The 19718-nt window shown below is 45.5% G+C and overlaps 1 protein-coding gene across 2 annotated transcripts in view; it reads left to right on the top strand.

Moving 5' to 3' along the window:
- Nucleotides 1-88: 88 nt before the first annotated feature.
- Nucleotides 89-19718, top strand: part of IRF9 (interferon regulatory factor 9) — a 23962-nt gene continuing 4332 nt past the window's right edge. The window contains exons 1-7 of one of the 2 annotated variants that reach the window (XM_039338065.1): nucleotides 89-385; nucleotides 9169-9357; nucleotides 9749-9932; nucleotides 12481-12605; nucleotides 13853-13955; nucleotides 17709-17786; nucleotides 18680-19045. In XM_039338065.1, coding sequence (XP_039193999.1) covers nucleotides 341-385; nucleotides 9169-9357; nucleotides 9749-9932; nucleotides 12481-12605; nucleotides 13853-13955; nucleotides 17709-17786; nucleotides 18680-19045 — 1090 coding nt within the window. In that variant the 5' untranslated portion in view covers nucleotides 89-340. Of the gene's footprint in view, nucleotides 386-3461; nucleotides 3654-9168; nucleotides 9358-9748; nucleotides 9933-12480; nucleotides 12606-13852; nucleotides 13956-17708; nucleotides 17787-18679; nucleotides 19046-19718 lie in introns of those variants that run through there. The other variant, XM_039338066.1, reaches the window with a different exon arrangement.

Here is a 19718-nt window from a genome sequence, read left to right as displayed (position 1 = left end):
ACCAAAAATAGGCGTCACCCCAAAAAATTTCTGGGTGGTGTTTTTTCCTTTTCTCCCAAATTTGTGGAAAACCTTTTGCGAATTCAGAATTCGTCGATACGGGTTCTTAGGAACCGTGTCCCGATGCAATTACATCGCAGAGAAATTCTAAATGGCACCATCTTATTTATATAATAAAATGAAACGTGCAATGTCTTACAGGCGGCTTCGGATCATTTTCCTATTTCTTCCTAAATAGTGGGAGGATTTCTGTATGATTTGAATGTTTTATACCTCTAGGACGTCAGTTGTCCAAAGAACGGCAATTTTCCCCCAAGGTTCTTCCTTACACCGTTATTGAATGGGATATTGGCATCGCTGTAGAAATTCTGCTTGCCCAAAAATGGTAATTCAGTTTTCTTCCAAGAGCATTCTCCATTTTTCAGTATTTAAGTCTTTGAGGCAGTGTTTTTCTCAACCTGGGCCAGTTTAAAATGTGTGGACTTCAAGAAGATAAATAGAAAGAGAGATGAGAAAGAAGCATAATAGATGTGTGATAGATTATAGACAAGGAAGATGGTAGGTAGGTAGGTAGGTAGGTAGGTAGGTAGGTAGATAGATAGATAGATAGATAGATAGATAGATAGATAGATAGATAGAGAAATAGGTAGAGGTACAGATAAAAATAGATGATAGATAGATAGATAGATAGATAGATAGATAGATAGATAGATAGATAGATAGATAGATAGATAGAGAAATAGATGATAGGTACACAGACAGACAGAAATAGATGATAGAAAGAAAAATAAATAGATGATAGGTAGAGGTAGAGATAGAAATAGATGATAGATAGGCAGGCAGATAAATGAGAAAGATAAGATAAAGATTAGATAGATAGATAGATAGATAGATAGATAGATAGATAGATAGATAGATAGATAGATAGATAGATAGATAGATAGATATTGGTGGATGGATGGATACAGACAGACAGACAAAATGGACAGATAAGCTAGATAATATATGAATAGATGATGGGTAGAGACAAGCTAGATGGACAGATAAGATAATGGATAGATGGGCAGATATAGAATAGATGGATAGATAAGATAGATAATGGATAGATGGCTAGAGACAATAAAAGATAATAGATGGATAGATGATGGATAAATAGAGACAGACAAGATAAATGGATAGATAAGATAGATAGTGGATAGATGGGTAGATAGAGATAGGCAGGCAGGCAGACAGAATAGACCAGTGATGGCGAACCTTTTAGAGACAGTGCTCAAACTGCAACCCAAAACCCACTTACGCATCGTCGGATGCTGGGTGGGGACTAAAAAAGTTAAATCTATCAATTCCAACTTTGCAAGATTTTTTTTCCCCGCAAGAAGTTAAAATTGACTGAACCCCCCTCCCTTTTTTTTTTTTTTTTTTTTTGCACATGGCGGCGGAGGCCTAAAGCGAAAAGGTTTTATAAAATCCAGCTGAAGGCCCAGGACTGAGGCGACGGCGCGCGTGCCCACACACGCGTGCCATAGGTTCGCCACCACTGGACTAGATGGACAGATAAGATGATGGATGGATGGATAGAGACAGAATATATGGATAGATAAGAGATAATAGAGACACAGGCATAGAATAGATGGACAGATAAGATAGATAATAGATAGATGATAGATGGATAAATAGATAAACGATGGATATATTGATAGATAATAGATTATAGGATAGATAGACTGATGAATGATAGATGATAAAAAGATGAGAGATAATAATAATAATAATAATAATCCAAACTCAATGGAGGAAATACCATAAAGGCAATCAACACCTGGGCAATCCCAGTCATTAGGTACACAGCTGGAATAGTGGACTGGACTCAAGCAGAACTAAAAGCAATGGATAGGCAGACCAGAAAAATAATGACAATGAATCATGCCCTTCATCCACGCAGTGACATTGATAGACTTTATCTACCAAGGCAAATAGGTGGGCGTGGAATGCTACAAGTACATCAGATGGTTGAAGAAGAAAAAATGGCTTTGGAAGAATATCTGAAGAACAATGATGAAGATGCACTGAAATTAGTATATCAGGAAGGCTTACTAACTACTGGAGAGACCAAACTGGCCTACAAGAAAGACCAAATGAAGAACAGAATAGAGGCATGGGAAGACAAAGCACTACATGGCCAATACATTAAAAAAATAGCTGGGAAAGCAGATAATAATAAAACCTGGCAATGGCTAAGAGCAGGAAAATTGAAGAAAGAGACCGAGGGACTAATTCTGGCTGCACAAGACCAAGCCTTAAGGACAAATGCATACAAAGTCAAAATTGAGAAGACAGCAACAGACAGTAAGTGCTGCCTATGCAAAGAAGCTGAAGAAACAGTGGACCACTTGGTAAGCTGTTGCAAGAAGATTGCACAGACTGATTACAAGCAGCGGCATGACAAAGTAGCAACAATGGTGCATTGGAAGATCTGCAAAAAATATCATTTGCCTGTAAGCAAAAACTGGTGGGATCATAAAATAGAGAAAGTCATAGAAAATGATAAAATTAAACTGCTCTGGGACTTCAGAATTCAAACAGACAAGCACCTGCAACATAACACCCCAGACTTAACAATTGTCGATAAGAAAGACAAAAAAGTCTGGATAGTGGACGTGGCAGTGCCTGGAGATAGCAGAATAGAAGAGAAAGAACTGGAGAAGATAACAAAATGCAAAGACCTACAAATAGAAATAGAAAGACTGTGGCAAAAGCAAGCAAGGGTAGTACCAATAGTCATAGGCTCCTTGGGTGCAATCCCAAAACAACTGGAGCACCACTTGAACACCATTGGCATTGACAAATTCGCTATTAGTCAATTGCAAAAGGCGGCCTTACTAGGAACTGCTTCCATCCTGCGACGATACCTGTAATACCATCAAACATCCACATCTGCCTATCCCAGGTCCTGGGTAAGGACTCGATAGGTAGACAAAATGCCAAATCCAGTCTGAACATCTGGCTGACTGTGCGATGATCAATAATAAAGTTGGAAGGGACCTTGGAGGTCACCTAGTCCAACCCCCTGCTCAGACAGAAAACCCTATACCATTTCGGACCAGTCCAGTCTCTTCTGAAAAACTTCCAGTGTTTGGAGCATTCACCGCTTCTGGAGGCAGGTGGTTCCACTGGTTAATTGTTCTAACTGCCTGGAAGTTTCTCCTTAGTTCTAGGTTGCTTCTCCCCTTGATGAGTTTCCATCCGTTGCCGTTGTTGATAGAGACAGAGATGACAAAATAGATGACAGAAATGACAGACGGATGAAAGAGATAAAAGAGAGGATGGCTAGATATACAGAATACAATATTCCGCTTTTTAAAAGAAAGAAAAAAGGAAAAGCGCCTGCTCTCTGTCGCCCTCTGGTGGTCGGCGCAGCGTGGGCAGGCGCAGCACGTGATTTCTGGGAAGGAGGCGAAAGGGACGAAGAAACGGATTGGGGCGGGGCCCAGGGGGCGGACCGGAGGGAGAACAGGCGGGGCCGGGCGTCAGCTGGCAGCCCGGGAGTCGCCGCCGCCGCCGCCGCCGCTTTGACCGGGCTGAGCATCGGAAGGGAGGAAGAAGAAGGGAAGGAGATAGAAAAGGAAAAGGAGAAGCCCAGGGAGGGGGTACAGGTAGGACTTTCCTCCTCCTCCTCCTCCTCTTCTTCCCCCCCCCCAACCGTCTTAAACTCCCTTGGAAAAAAAAAGTTTATTTACTTTTTATGCAAACGTGCCCGATTTATTTCTTTCTTTGTTTGTTTCTTCATTGGTTTGCTGGCTTCTATGCAAACGGGCGCGAGCCGTTTGCATTTGTTTTTTTAGGCAAAGATGCCTGGCTAACTTTTAAGTTCTTTTTTGCAAACGGGGTATGCTTTGATTTTTTATTTTTATTTTTAAATGCAACTATTGCGCCACGCGCTCGCTCGCTCCCTCTCCCCTCCTTCTCTCTCTCATCTATCTATCTATCTATCTATCTATCTATCTATCTATCTATCTATCTATCTATCTATCTATCTATCTATCTATCTACGGGATAGGTTGCATCGGACTCTAGTTGTTGTTATTATTGTCGTTGTTTAAAAAAACCCAAAACCCAGCATACTAGTAAACCAGGCGCTGCTGCTGAAAAGGCATTAAGGGGTTGAATGTCTCCTGCGACTTTTTTTTTTAAAAAAAAATAAATGTGGCTAGCCTTTCTTTCTTTCTTTCTTTCTTTCTTTCTTTCTTTCTTTCTTTCTTTCTTTCTTTCTTTCTTTCCTTCCTTCTTTCTTTCTTTCTTTCTTTCTTTCCTTCTTTCCTTCTTTCTTTCTCTTTCTTTCTTTCTTTCTTTCTCTTTCTTTCTCTTTCTTTCTTCCTTTCTTTCTTCCTTTGATCTTCCCTCAAAGGTGTGGCAGTGAACGGGCAAAACCATCCTCCTCGGTTGGCTGGGGGTGATGGGGACTGTGATCCCACCCGTCCGGAGCTCCTATTATTATCATTATTGTTGTTATTGATTTAATCTTTCGTTTGACTCAAAGTCTGGGACTGGTAAAAACTTAAGAGTTCAAGTCCTAATCCAGGACCTAAAGGCTTTTAAGGGAGCGTCTGAGTATATATAGGCAGTTCCAAGTAAGGAGGGGTTTGGGGTTTGCAAAGTCAGAATATTTAGGTCTGATAAGTTCAAAATTTCCATGTATCTCATTATTATTATTATTATTATTAATAATAATAATAATAATATTCATCGCACAGTCAGCCAGATGTTCAGACTGGGTTTGGCATTTTTGTCTACCTATCGAATCCTTTTCAAGGACCTGAGATAGGCAGATGTGGATTATTATTATTATTATTATTATCATCATCATCATCATCATCATCATCATCACAGTCGGCCATCGAGTACTCTTTACCAAAGACCTGGGATAGGCAGATGTGGATTATTATTATTGTTGTTGTTGATGATGATTAGTCAGTCAGCCAGATGTTCAGACTGGATTTGGCATTTTTGTCTACCTATCGAGTCCTTACCAAGGACCTGGGATAGGCAAATGTGGATGTATGATGGTATCACTGATCTCGTCGCAGGATGGAAGCAGTTCCTAGTAAGGCCGCCTTTTGCAATTGACTGATGGTGAATTTGTCAATGCTGATGATGGTGTCCAAGTGGTGCTCCAGTTGTTTTGGGATTGCATCCAAGGTGCCTATCACTATTGGTGCCACCCTTGCTTGCCTTTGCCATAGTCTTTCTATTTCTATTTGTAGGTCTTTGTATTATGTTATATTCTCCAGTTCTTTCTCGTCTATTCTGCTGTCTCCAGGCACTGCCACATCCACTATCCAGACTTTTTTGTCTTTCTTATCAACAATTGTTGTTGTTGTTATTTGCTTCCTTAGTTTGGGTCAAGGGACGGGTGGGAGGGAGAGGCATCCCAAGTTAAAACAGGGTTTTGCAGAAGAGCGAAAATCCGTTGAGTTTTGAAGTCATTTTATATGTTTCATTTTTGGGGATGGTGGAAGATGGTTGATTGGTAGCCATCCCCAGTTAGGGGAAAGGCAAGCAGTAAATTGTCCACCTGTAACTTCTTTTAAATCAATAATGTTTTGGCTGTTGTTGTTTATTTGCTTTCTGCAGAAGAAGTTTCATTTATTTGTCTGTCTGTCTGTTTCTTGGATTTCTGTAGAAGAGATTTTATTTTGCGAGTCCCTTGGACTGCAAGGCGTTCAAACTGGTCAGTCCTAGAAGAGATCAACCCCGACTGCTCTTTAGAAGGCCAGATCCTGAAGTTGAAACTCAAATACTTTGGCCACCTAATGAGAAGGAAGGACTCACTGGAGAAGGGCCTAATGCTGGGAAAGATGGAGGGCAATAGAAAAAGGGGACGACAGAGAATGAGATGGCTGGATGGAGTCACTGAAGCAGTAGGCATGAGCTTAAATGGACTCCAGAAGATGGTAGAGGACAGGAAGGCCTGGAGGAACGTTGTCCATGGGGTCCCGATGGGTCGGACACGACTTCGCTATTAACAATTAACAACAACAACTGTTTCTTTCATTCTTAGATAGATATAGATAAATAAAACATCTTCCTATCTATCTATCTATCTATCTATCTATCTATCTATCTATCTATCTTTTATCATCTATCTATATCATCTACATCTATCTATCTAATCTGTATCATCTTCCACCAACTGGAAGATCAAACAGATTCCTGACAAACCTAGCAGACAACTTTGTCTCCCAAAAAGTAGAGAAGGGAACTAGGGGATTAGCCATATTGGATCTAATCCTCACTAACAGAGATGAAATGATAGAAGGTGTTGAAGCCACAGGAACCTTGGGGGGGAAGAGATCATGCAATATTGGAATTCAACATTCTGGAAGCACAAGCAATAGAACACAGTCATAGAGTCTTGGACTTTAAGAGAGCTAATTTTAATAAACCTAGAGAGGGCTTGGAAAGGATTCCATGGATGAGTATCCTCAAGGGGAAAACAACTCAAGAAGCTTGGGAAATTTTGAAAAGTGAGATAATAAAAGCCCAGTCTAGCACAATACCAACAAAGAAAGAAAAATAACAGCTCTCAAAAGAAACCAGCATGGCTGCATAAAGAACTCTCTGATCAATTGAAAGATAAAAAGGACAAGTATAAAAAGTGGAAAGAGGGGCACATAACTAAGGCAGAATATCAGCAAATAGCCCGAGCCTGCAAAGATGAAGTGAGGAAAGCTAAGGCTCAAAATGAACTAAGGCTTGCGACCAAAGTCAAAAATAACAAAAAACGCTTCTTTCAACGTGTAAAAAAACAAGAAAAAAATGAAGGCAATGATTGGTCCATTAGTGGGGGAAAGTGGCAAGAAGGTGACAAGCAACAGGGAGAAAGCAGAACCATTTAACTCGTTTTTTGCATCTTCTTTACACAAAGGGAGGAAACAGTCCAACCCAGTGATGGCGAACCTTTTAGAGATCCAAGTGCCCAAACTGCACCCCAAAACCCACTTATTTATCGCCAGATGCCAGGTGGGCATGGCCCACTAGGTGGGCGTGGCTGACTCCTGTGAGGGCCGGACAGGGTTGGGGGAGATCCAGGGGGTCTCTGGTGGGTGGGACAGTGGGCAGGAGACTCGTCCTGCGGGGTGAGGGGAGGCGAGCAGGGCAGGGGTGCCATTGTTGCAGGGAAAGGCAGTGCAGGGGCCAGAGTGGCTGCTGCCTGACACCATTGGCCCCCGCAGACAGAGGCCAGCGAGCGCCTGGGGGCCGACACTGTCCGTCAACAGCAGCATGTAGTAGCATGTGAGGCCATGCGAGGCCAGGAGGGATGGGATGAGGGGGGAGGGAAACCAGCCATGCTGGGATGCATCCGGCCACATGGGAGCTCGGTGAGTTAGTGGGCAGCTGGTTGAAGAGAGACGGTTGCCATCTCCAGGGCATGGTGCGCGTGCCCACAGAAAGGGCTCTGAGTCCTGCCTCTGGCACCCGTGCCATAGGTTCGCCACCACTGGTCCAACCTATCAAAAACAGTACCATAAAAAACAGATTAGAAACACAAGTTAAGATAGGCAAGAAAATGTCCAGCCTAGACGAGTTCAAATCACCAGGACCAGACGGATTACACCCCAAGGTTCTCAAGGAACTGCCAGTTGTGATCTCAGAACCACTGAATTATATCTTTCAAAGATCCTGGATCTACCACATGACTGGAAAAGAGCTGATGTAGTTCCCATCTTCAGAAAAAAGCGGGGGGGGGGGAATGGATCCAGGAAATTACAGACCTATCATCCTGACCTCAATACCTGGGAAGATTCTGGAAAAGATAATCAACGAATCAGTGAACACCTAGTCCATAGGGTTTCCTGCCTGAGCAGGGGGTTGGACTAGATGACCTCCAAGATCCCTTCCAACTTTATTATTGTTATTATCTATCTCCTATCTATCGATCTATCTATCGATCTATCTATCGATCTATCTATCTCTTTAGAAGATATTTTATTTTTATTTATTTGTTAACCTGGTTATTTAGAAGAGATTTGATTAGTTAATTGATTAATTGATTCATTGATTCATTCATCTTGATTTCTATGGAAGAGATTGTATTGCTTGACTTAACAGTAGTTGATTTCTAAAGTTACCCATCTTTCTGGTTTGAACCATTCCTTACGGTATTTTATTTTTTCCTTCCTCCACATGGTCTTTTTTGATCATTACTTTATTTTCCCTCTGCTTTAGGTTTTAATAAATAATAATAATAATAATCCGAATTCCACCCCCTCTCTCTTGTTTATTTATTTATTTAATATCTTTCTTCCTCTCTTTGTACAGCTGCCCAAGAGCTGCTCTCTCATATCTCTGATTTTCTGAGGTTATTTGAAGTTCAACAAAGAAACCTTTGTGTGGGTGGTGTGCGATGTGTTTTCTCACTGAAACTTCCTTGAGGTCTTTTTTGCTAGCCCTTGTCTGCTTGAAGTTCTTTCCAAATCTGGATTGTTATTCTTTTTAAGAATGAGCTTTTCATCTATTTTTCTCTCAGGCTTTTATTTTATTTTATTTTTATTTTATTTTTTATTATTATTTTATTGTGTGTAGATAGATAGATGATAGATAGATAGATTGATAGATTGATAGATAGATAGATAGATAGATAGATAGATAGATAGATAGATAGATAGATTAGATAGATAGATATTTCTATCTGTCTGTCTAGAGCAGGGGTAGGCCATTTTGGCTCTTTTATGATTCGTGGACTTCAACTCCCAGAATTCCTGAGCCAGCCACGCTGAGGGGAAAGGGAGAGGTTTCCAAGCTGAGCCGTGCTGGCTCGGGAATTCTGGGAGTTGAAGTCCACCAGTCATAAAAGAGCCAAGATTGCCTACCCTTGGTCTAGATAGATAGATATAGATAGACATCTATATCTATCTATCTATCTATCTATCTATCTACCTATCTATCTATCTATCTATCTATCTATCTATCATTATTATAAAAAAGAATGAATACATAAGTAAACAAATAAATAAATACTCTAAAAAAAAAGAACTTGCTGAACTATCAACCCCTCTCTCCGGTCACTTTTTTTTCCCCCACACCATTGTAACTTTGAACAGACGTTAAGTGAACCGTTGTAAGTTGAGGACCAACTGCATTATCATTTTTTTTTCTCTCTCCTGGTAGATGGCGACTTCCAAGCGAGGGATACGATCCACCCGGAAACTCCGCGACTGGACCGTGGAGCAGGTGGAGAGCGGGAAATTCCCAGGTTTGGTTTGGGATGACCCTCCGGCCAAGACCATGTTCCGTATCCCGTGGAAACACGCCGGGAAGCACGAATTCCGCCAGGATGAAGACGCCGGCTTCTTCAAGGTGCTGAGTTGGTAGATGGGGTGGAAAGGGGAGGCCGGGAATTGGTGGCTACATCCTAGTCAGAAGCGGTAGTCGTTATAGTAATAATAATAAAGTTGGAAGGGACCTTGGAGGTCATCTAGTCCAACCCCCTGCTCAGGCAGGAAACCCTATACCATTTGAGACAAATGGCTGTCTAGTCTCTTAAAAACTTCCAGTGTTGGAGCATTCACAGCTTCTGGAGGCAGGTTGTTCCACTGGTTAATTGTTCTAACTGTCAGGACGTTACTCCTTAGTTCTAGGATGGATGGATGGATGGATGGAGACTGTGTGGGTTTGTGTGTGTGTGTGAGAGAGAGAGATTGGATGGATAGATGGATGGATGATAGATAAATAAATGTTCCTTTTCTAGGCTTGGGCTATCTATAAAGGAAAGTATAACCCCGGAGAAAGCAACCCGGCAACTTGGAAGACCCGGGTCCGCTGCGCTTTGAGCAAAAGTCCCGAGTTCGAGGAAGTGCAGTCCCGTTCCCGGCTGGACATCACGGAGCCTTACAAAGTGTATCGCTTGGTGCCGATCCTGGAGCAGGTGCTGGGTGAGGAAATGCTCTGGGTTTTCTTTGCAGAGTCTTCCTGTGCCTTGTGGAGCTACGGGGGACTCCAATTACCATCAGCCCCAGCCATTATGGGCCTGGGGGATATGTGTCTTGGATGGTGAGCAGTCTGGCCCAGGAACATGTCTTGGGGGGGGGGGGAGAGTGGATATTTTTCACCAATCGATCCCCTTTATAGGAATTCCAGAATTTGCACATTATTAATCCCATCCGGTATCTCACTTTTCTCCTACATTGTTTAGCTGGCTCCCATCAAAGTTTGTTACTTTTTGCTTTCCAAACCACCTTCCAGGTAGGCAAGGCCAGGAAAGAAAGCAGCAGGAAGGAAGATTTGAACCCAGGTCTCCGAACACCAGCCCAGATACTCTGGATTTCTGTACCTTAGCTGGTTCAAGGCCTGCACAAGCTTGGTGCAACGTGTCACAAGCTGCATTCGACGAGTAGCGGCCATTTTGGGGAAACAGATATTAAAAGCAGGCAGCTTTAAGATGGGCGGAACTCAACTCCCAGAATTCCCTAACCACCATTGCCTCAAATGGATGGGCTTCGATTCCCAGAAATCTTCACCCAGCATGCTGTAAGATGCATGGACTTCAACTCCCAGAAGTCCCCAGCCAGCCTGCTTTAAGATGTGTGGACTTCAACTCCCAGAATTCCCAAGCCAGCGTGCTTTAATATGGATGGGCTTTGACTCCCAGAATTCCCCAGCCAGCCTGTTTTAAGTTGGGTGGACTTCAACTCCCAGAATTCCCCAGCCAGCCATGCTTTAAGATGCGTGGACTTCGACTCCCAGAATTCCCAAGCCAGCATGCTTTAAGATGGGTGGGCTTTGACTCCCAGAATTCCCAAGCCAGCGTGCTTTAAGATGGGTGGACTTCCACTCCCAGAATTCCCAGCCAGCCATGCTTTAAGATGCGTGGACTTCAACTCCCAGAATTCCCCAGCCAGCATGCTTTAAGATAGGAAGATTTTAGCTTTGATGGCCAAATCTGGTTCTAGGTTCTACTTTGGTTTACCTTTTCCAATAAGCAACCAAGTCGGAAAATCATTTAAAAGCGATTTATTAGAATATATTCTGACAAAGTACGGTCTCCCTATGAAAAGGGGGAACCCCCCAAAATGGATTACATTTACTTTTATAGTTAGCACGACAAAGAATTTCGAAGCAAAGGTCGATTGGTTTAGAAGTTGTCATCTGTTAAGTTACCTCACAAGAATTGCAGCGTAACCCTAGAAAAGGGCCTTGTATTCGGAATAAAAGCAAAAGAAACATTTGCTAAAGGAAAAAAAAAAACCTCAAAATGGGTTTGGGTACTAAAGATACATTCTGGGAGCTTCCCAAGGTTGGGCTTGACTGTTTCCTTTGTGGGCAGAGACTTGCGAAAAGATAAACACAAAATTGTTATCTACAATGTACTGAATGCTCTCCTGCCAAGCCCAGTTGCTGAAAGAGAGGCCTTTTTCTGGAAGGTTAAGATTTATGGGAGATTATCGGCAAAACAATTGAAAAAGCAACTCTAAAATGCAAGAAAACCCACGTTAATTACAGTACTACAAAAACCACGTTTCAAGTATTGCAAAAGCCATCCTCCGAGGCCCTCAGTTCCTAGAATTCCCCAGCCCAGGGCTAGGCAACCTTGGCTCTTTTATGACTGGTGGACTTCAACTCCCAGAATTCCTGAGCCAGTACGGCTCAGCTTGGAAACCTCTCCCTTTCCCCTCAGCGTGGCTGGCTCAGGAATTCTGGGAGTTGAAGTCCACGAGTCATAAAAGAGCCAAGGTTGCCTACCCCTGCCCCAGCCATTTTGCTTTTAAGAGGTGTGGACTTCAACTCCCAGGATTCCCCAGCCAGCATGTTTTAAGATAGGGGTCTTCAAACTTGGCCGTTTTATGACTTGTGGACTTCATCTCCCGGAATTCCTCAGCCAGCGTGCGTGGCTAAGGAATTCTGGGAGTTGAAGTCCACAAATCATAAAAGGGCCAAGGTTGAAGACCCCTGCTTTAAGAGGTGTGTAGTTCAACTCCCAGAATTCTCCAGGCAGCATGCTTCAAGATGGGTGGACTTCAACTCCCAGAATTCCCTAGCCAGCATGCTTTAAGACGGGGTTCTTCAAACTTGGCCCTTTTTATGACTTGTGGACTTCATCTCCCAGAATTCCTCAGCCAGTGTGCGTGGCTGAGGAATTCTGGGAGTTGAAGTCCACAAGTTATGAAAGGGCCAAGTTTGAAGTCCCCTGCTTTAAGAGGTGTGTAGTTCAACTCCCAGAATTCTCCAGGCAACATCCTTTAAAATGGGTGGACATCATTTCCCAGAATTCCCTACTCCAGCGTGCTTCGAGATGGGTGGACTTCCACTTCCAAGCTGGCTAGGGAATTCTGGGAGTTGAAGTCCTCACCTCTTCCAGCAGCTGAGTTGAGAAACGGGAGCCCTGTAATCCTTGCTGTCTTTTTCTGACCTGGCCTACCTTGCAGGGCTGTTGAGGGGAAACAGGATATGGCTTAAATTGGGCTTTTCTCTCTTTCTTTCAAGGCAAGAAGGCCAAACTACGGAAGACCAAGCGGGAGAGAATGGGCGATGCCAGCAGCCCCGAGGCGTCGGCGAGTCCCAGGGAGGTGATCCAGCCACCAGCAGATTCCCTTTTGCAGCTGCAGAGGGTAAGGGGTGAAGACGGAGCTGGTTGAGACCCCGGAGGGGAGGGAGGGAGGCCTGGCCTGGATGGGGCCAAGATGGAGGAGGGGGGGCTTACTCTGTCCCCATGCCACGCTCTTGGAGAAAGGACATCCAGATTAGGGAGACAGCTCTGAGCAGCGTGGCTTTCAACTGGATGGGGAATTCTGGGAGTTGAAGTCTACGCATCTTAAAGGGGCCGAGGTTGAGAACTGCTGATGTGATCTTTGTGGACATGACTTGCCTTGGTTTGTTTTAGCTTCTCCTCTATCCCTCCTCCTCTTCCTCCTTTTCTTTCTTCTTGTTCTGCTCCTCCTTCTCTTTTCATTCATCTCCTCCTCCTTCATCTCCTTTTCTTTCTCCTCCTTTTCTTCTAGTACTCCTCCTCTCCTCCTCCTCCTCCTCTTCCTCTCCCCCTCCTTCTTCTTTCCTCCTCCTCCTCCTTCTCCTTTTCTTTCTTCTGCTCCTCCTTCTCTTTTCATTCATCTCCTCCTCCTTCATCTCCTTTTCTTTCTCCTCCTTTTCTTCTGGTACTCCTCTCCTGCTCTCCTCCTCCTGCTCCTTCTCCTTTCCCTCCTCCTCCTTTCTTCTCCTCCTTCATCTCCTCCTTTTCTTTCTCCTCCTCCTCCTTTTCTTCTGGTACTACTCCTCCTCTTTCTCTCCTTCTCCTGTCCTCCTTTTTCTTCTCCTTCTCCTCCTCTCCTCCTCTTCCTCTCCTTCGCCTGTCCTCCTTTTTCTTCTCCTTCTCCTCCTCTTCCTCTCCTTCTCCTGTCCTCCTTTTTCTTCTCCTTCTCCTCCTCTCCTCCTCTTCCTCTCCTTCTCCTGTCCTCCTTTTTCTTCTCCTTCTCTCCTCCTCCTTTTCCTTCTCCTCCTCTTCTCCTCCTTCTCCTCCTCCTTCTCCTCCTCTCCTTCTTCTCCTCCTCCTCCTCTCCTCCTCCTCCTTGCCCCCTTCTCCTCCTCCTCTCCTCCTTCTCCTCCTCCTTCTCCTCTCCTCTCTTCCTCTCCTCCTCTCCTCTACCTTTTCCTTCTCCTCCTCCTCCTCCATTCCTCCTCTTCTCTTTTCCTCCTCCTTTTCTTTCTTCATCATCACCTCCTCCTCCTTCTCCCCCTCCCCCAATTCTGAGGGTTTTGAAGCTATTCCTCCCTCGGCCTCACTGTGAACGAAAGCGGGAAGGTCTGGATCTAGGAAACGTGTGAAGACCCCCCCCCCAATCTCTCTCTCTTGCTTCCCCAGGCGGAGACCCCCACCCCAGAAACCACCGTGAGCCTTGCCTCCAGCGCTTTCAACCCGCCCAACTACCAGAGCGGGGAAGTCAGTCCTCAGGCCGCTGAACCAGGTGGGGGAATACCCAGGGCCCCTGTAAGTTGTAGCTTTGGGGGGGGTCCATGGAGGGCTTCTGCGAGGCCAGACGGCCCCAAGAGGAGACTTCGTACAGGTGGTCCTCGGCTTACGACCACGGTTGAGCCCCAGTGAAACCGTTGTCAAGTGAGTTTTGCCCCATTTTACAACGTCTCTCGCCACCGTCGTTCAAGCGAATCCTTGCAGTCGTTAAGTTAGCAACACGGCTGTTCAGCGAATTCGGCTTACCCATGGTCAGAAGGTCGCCAAAGAGGGGGATCACGTGACCCCCTGGGACGTTGCGACCCGTCGTAAATATGAACCAGTTGGCCGAATTTCGATCCTGTGACTTTGGGGATGCTACAACGGTCGGTTGTAAGTGTGAAAAACGGCTGTGAGTCCCTTTTTTCCATGCCGTCGTAACTTTGGACCGTCACTAAAGAAACTGTCGTAAATCAAGGACTACCTGCACAGGTCGTTGATTGAGAAATTACCTGTGCGTGAGAACAAAATTCAAAGGGATTCTGAATACAGGTAAAGTCCTCAACTTACAACAGTTTTGTGTAGTGAGGCAAAGTCCTCGACTTACAACTGTTTAGTGAGGTAAAGTCCTCGACTTACAACAGCTTTGTAAAGTCCTCGACTTACAACTGTTTAGTGAGGTAAAGTCCTCGCCTTACAACAGTGTGTAGTGAGGTAAAGTCCTTGACTTACAACAGTTCGTTTAGCGACCGTTCGAAGTTAGGACGGCCCTGGAAAAAGCGACTCGTGGTCGTTTTCACACTTAACGACCGTTGCAGCGCCACGCGATCCACATTCAGACACTTGGCACCTGGCTCACACTTAGGACGGTTGCAGTGTCCCAGGTGTCCCCTTTAGCGACCGTCTGACCAGCCAAGTCAACGGGGGGAAGCCAGATTCACTTAACAACCGTGTGACTAACAACTGCAGTGATTCGCTTAAGGATGGTGGCGAGCAAGGGGGTCAAAAAGAGGTCAACCTTTTCACTTAGCAATGGAAATTTTGGATCGTAAGTCGAGGACTACCTCTATGTGGGGCCTATGGTTGGGGAGCGAGCTGCGTCGCCTGTTTAGAAATGGAGGTTGAATAGCCACCTCGAAGCTACTCAGAGTAGATTGTCTAGGGATGTTCTCCGTCGTCCAGGACGTGGTTGTCCCAAAGCTTCTTTTTTTCAGGAGGCACCTGGATTTCATTGTTTTTCTTTGAAGACGTTTCTCTTTTCATCCCAGAAGCTTCTTTGGCTCGACTGGACGGTGGGGAATGGAAAGATTTATACGCCTTGGCAGTCATCTGGTCATTTGCCTCCTTTTAGAGCAGGGCTTTTCAACCAGTGGTACGGGTACCACCGGTGGTACATGGGCACCTGGCAGGTGGGACGCGACCATCCTAGAAAAGGGGTAGCAGGGGAGGGGAATGAGCTGAATCGGGGGCAGCACCGCACAAGCCTGAGCGAGAGACAGCTGGAGTTGCAGGGCTGTCAGGGCTCAGTGGAAGCGCCAGGATCAGCGCCAGGATCCAGCTGGAGCTCGGCGCTGATCCTGGTGCTTCTGCTGAGCCCTGAAGAAGCACCAGTCAGCTGGAAAGTGGCACTGATCCTGTCGCTTCTGCTGAGCCCAGAAGAAGCACCGATCAGCTGAAAGCGGCACTGATCCTGGTGCTTCTGCTGAGCCCAGAAGAAGCACCAGTCAGCTGGAAAGCAGCACTGATCCTGGTGCTTCTGCTGAACCCTGAAGAAGCGCCGATCAGCTGTAATGTTGCAGCCTCTCCAGGGTCTTGTGATTGACATTCAGATGCCTGGCAACCGATTCATATTTATGACGGTCACAGTGTCCCAGGGTCATGTGAAGTGACCAAAACCTGCTGCAACCACCCAGCAGACGGGGAATAAAAACCAAACACCCCACCCACCCACCCCCATTGCCAATCCTCAAAGAAATGCTCACAACAATGAAAACCTCGGACAGGAGGAAGAGCGCGGCCGGGCAGGCAGGCAGGTGTCTTGCTCGGCTGTGGCTTGGGGGGCACTTTTTTCAGGGCCATTGTAACTTCGAACAGTCAGTAAGAGAACTGTTGTAAGTCGAGGACTACCTGTACTTTATCGCTTTTTTCCTTTATTTATATATGTATATATATATTTGGTCATCAAGTTTTTGACACCTTGCTAGGCGACGGGGGGTACTCGGATGTTGCTATATCCTAAAAGCGGTACAATGGGTGAAAAGGTTGAAAAGCCCTGTTTTAGAGGATTGTGGAGGCCACTTGGAGGTTTATCTGCGTCCTCAAGATCTCCTGAGTTGTGCAAATGGGCATGGAGCCTTCTTAGAACTGCTGAAAGGACTGTGTGATAGATTGGAGATAGATGTTATCGTGTTCCCCCCCCCCTTGTGAGAGGGCTGTACAATTTTGACCTAGATGGCCTCTTTGACCCCTCTTTCAAGCCAGCGGTCCTCTCTCTTCAGAATGTGGACATTGCTGTCTTCGAAAGAGCGGCCTTCGTCTTCTAAAGGCAGATGGACGGTTGAATCTGGTCCTGATGGGTTTGTTCCCCTGTGGTGTGCCCTGTGTTTGTGAAGTGGTGGTTTTGTTTCCCCAGCGTACAATATCAAAATTGAACAGCCCTCTCTCAACCGAGGGGGAGGGATACAACACCATCTATCTCCAGTCTACCACACAGTCCTTTCAGCAGTTCCAAGAAGGCTCCACAAGCAGGGCTCTTCCAACTTGGCCCTTTTATGACTTGTGGACTTTGACTCCCAGAATCCCTCAGCCAGCGTGCCTGGCAGAGGAATTCTGGGAGTTGAAGTCCACAAGTAATAAAAGGGACATAGTTCCCTCATGCCTGGCAGAGGAATTCTGGGAGTTGAAGTCCACAAGTAATAAAAGGGACATAGTTCCCTCATGCCTGGCAGAGGAATTCTGGGAGTTGAAGTCCACAAGTAATAAAAGGGACATAGTTCCCTCACATTGTTTGAGGAATTCTGGGAATTGAAGTCCACAAGCAGGGGTCTTCAAACCTGGCCCTTTGATGACTTGTGGACTTCGACTCCCAGAATTCCTCAGCCAGCGTGCCTGGCAGAGGAATTCTGGGAGTTGAAGTCCACAAGTAATAAAAGAGACATAGTTCCCTCACGCTGGCTGAGGAATTCTGGGAGTTGAAGTCCACAAACAGGAGCCTTCCATCTTGGGCCTTTGATGACTTGTGGACTTCGACTCCCAGAATTCCTCAGCCAGCGTGCCTGGCTGAGGAATTCTGGGTGTTGAAGTCCACAAGTCCTCAAAGGGCCAAGTTGGAAGACCCCTGCTCCACACCCATTTGCGCTACTCAGGTGATCCTGACAACACAGGTAAACCTCCAAGTGGCCTCAACAGTCCTCTAAAAGAAGGCAAATGACCAGATGACTGCAAAGGAGTATCAATCCTTCCATTCCCCACCATCCAGTCAGAGCCGAGGAAGCTCCTGGGATGAGAAGCAAAACGTCTTCAAAGGAAAACAAGGAAGTCCACCTGCCTCTTGAAAAAGCACCTTTGAGACTCAGACCAGATTCCTGCCTGAAATGGATTCTAGCCGAATAGATCACCCCTAGTAGATAACTGACGCTCATGAGACACTGGAACATCTCGTAGCACAGGAGAAAGATGGCGTTTGCGGCAAATTAGGTGAGGATCGCTGGGTCATGAGGAAGGGTAGATCATTTGGGTTTACTGTTCTGCGTTTCTTTGATCCCTGCAGCGCCGGAAGTGACCGAGATCAGCTTCAGCTTGAGTACAGATCCCAACCCTGTGGTGAGGGCTACTACTGGACCAACAGGTGAGATCCTCTGAAACACAGTTTCCTAACCTTGGTCACTTTAAGGCAGATGGACTTCAACTCCCAGAATTTCCCAACCAGCATGCTTTAAAGCAGTGGTTCTCAACCTGTGGGTCGGGACCCCATTTGGGGTCGAACGACCATTTCACGGGGGTCGCCAAACAATGCAGTCCGCCATTTTTTCCCCCTTTTCCTTAGCTGTGCTATTCCCTTTTATTCTATTGGCTTTTGGAAGCCAATAGAATAGACTCTCTTGAATAGAGTCTAATTCTATTGGCTTTCAAAAGCCAATAGGAATTGTCCAGGCTGTCTCTGCCCTGCTGAGCCCACCAAAAGTCCCATTCTGCAAACGGTGCTGCACCAGTCGAGTAGTCCTCGACTTACGACCAGTTGAGTAGTCCTCGACTTACAACCGGTTGAGTGGTCTTCGACTTACGACCGGTTGGGGTTGCGGCATTAAAAAGGCTGAGAACCACTGACTTAAAGGCTGCAGTGACCCAACTTATGACTGCTGTAAAAATAGTTGTAAAATTGAGTCTGGTCATATGATGTAACTCAGCGTACAACCGCGACAGCTTAACGATGGAAATTGCAGTCCCGACTGTGGTCATTTGTGACTTTTTTTTAAACCAGCTTACCAGGTGGCCCACTGTTTCTTCAGCTTCTTTGCATAGGTGGCACTTAACTGTCTGTTGCTATCTTCTCTATTACTATTATTATTATTATTATTTGGTCCGGTTGTGCGAACAACTCGACTTCCTACCCCAGTGACTGATGTCGAAAATCCCAGCCCAAATTACGGTCATAAATCGAGGACCTCTAGGATCAGGTCAGGCAAAACCAGTGTCGATTCAATTAATATCGTCGATCCTTGATTTTTTTTTTTTTTTTAGAGGATTATTTTCTTTCCTTATCCATCGCCTATGCGGGAGTTGTGATCTGCGAGTATTTGCTACCGGAAGGTGATTTTCTGATTACGTCGGTCCCGGCTCCGATGAACGGCGTGGTCAATTGCATGAAACGTGTCATTCTGCCGGACCCGGTTAAAATGGCCAATTCCGCAAAGCAGAAGGCAGTCCAGTCTCTCCTCAACGATTTGGTAAAAGGCATCATGGTGGCCAGTAACCACGAAGGGATCTTCATTCTGTGCCGGGGCAACGTCTGCGTCTCGTGGTCAGGATTTTTAGCCCCTGAGCACCAAACCAAACTGGAAAATAACACTTACCAGCAGCTGTTCAAACCCCGGGATTTTCAAGCAGGTGAGAACAAGGCCTGTTTGTGAACACACAGCCTGTCTGTTTTGTGTGTCAACTTGCAGGGAGAGGTTACAGGTAGTCCTTGACTTACAACCAGCCACTTAGCCGCCGCTCGAAATTAACGGCGACACTGAAAATAGTGGCTTTGAACAGTCCTCGCACTTACAACCGTCGCAGCATCCCAAGTCGTGGGATCAAAATTCAGGCCCTTGGGCACTTGACAGGTATTTTATGACGGCTGCAGCATCCTGGAGTCATGTGATTGCCGTTTGTGGCTTTCCTTGCCGGCTTCCGACAAGGAAAACCAACGAAGGAAGCTGGAATACAATAGAATAGGAACGGAACAGAACAGGATAGAATAATGGGATGGAATAGAATAGAATGGAATGGGAATGGAGTAGGAGTAATAGAGTAGAGTAGAACAGAACAGAACAGTGATGATGGCGAACCTTTTATTTTTTTTTTATTTTTTTTTTATTGAAAGTTTTAAATTTTACAAAACAAATCCCCTCCCCGAACCCCCCCACCCTCCCATACCCTTCCCCCCCTCCACAAACCTCCCAACCCTCCCCCAACCTTCCCAGAGTTGAGTACAGGCTTAATTAACATTTTTCAAAAAAAGAAAAGAAAAACTTAAAACACATATAAGTCCTAAACAAATCTAAATACCTTAAAT

The sequence above is a fragment of the Crotalus tigris genome, unplaced genomic scaffold (assembly GCF_016545835.1).
Source record: "Crotalus tigris isolate CLP2741 ecotype Arizona unplaced genomic scaffold, ASM1654583v1 scf7180000017690.20705106771:4171800, whole genome shotgun sequence".
NCBI classification, from domain to species: domain Eukaryota; kingdom Metazoa; phylum Chordata; class Lepidosauria; order Squamata; family Viperidae; genus Crotalus; species Crotalus tigris.
This window is presented reverse-complemented; position numbering and strand designations above follow the sequence as displayed.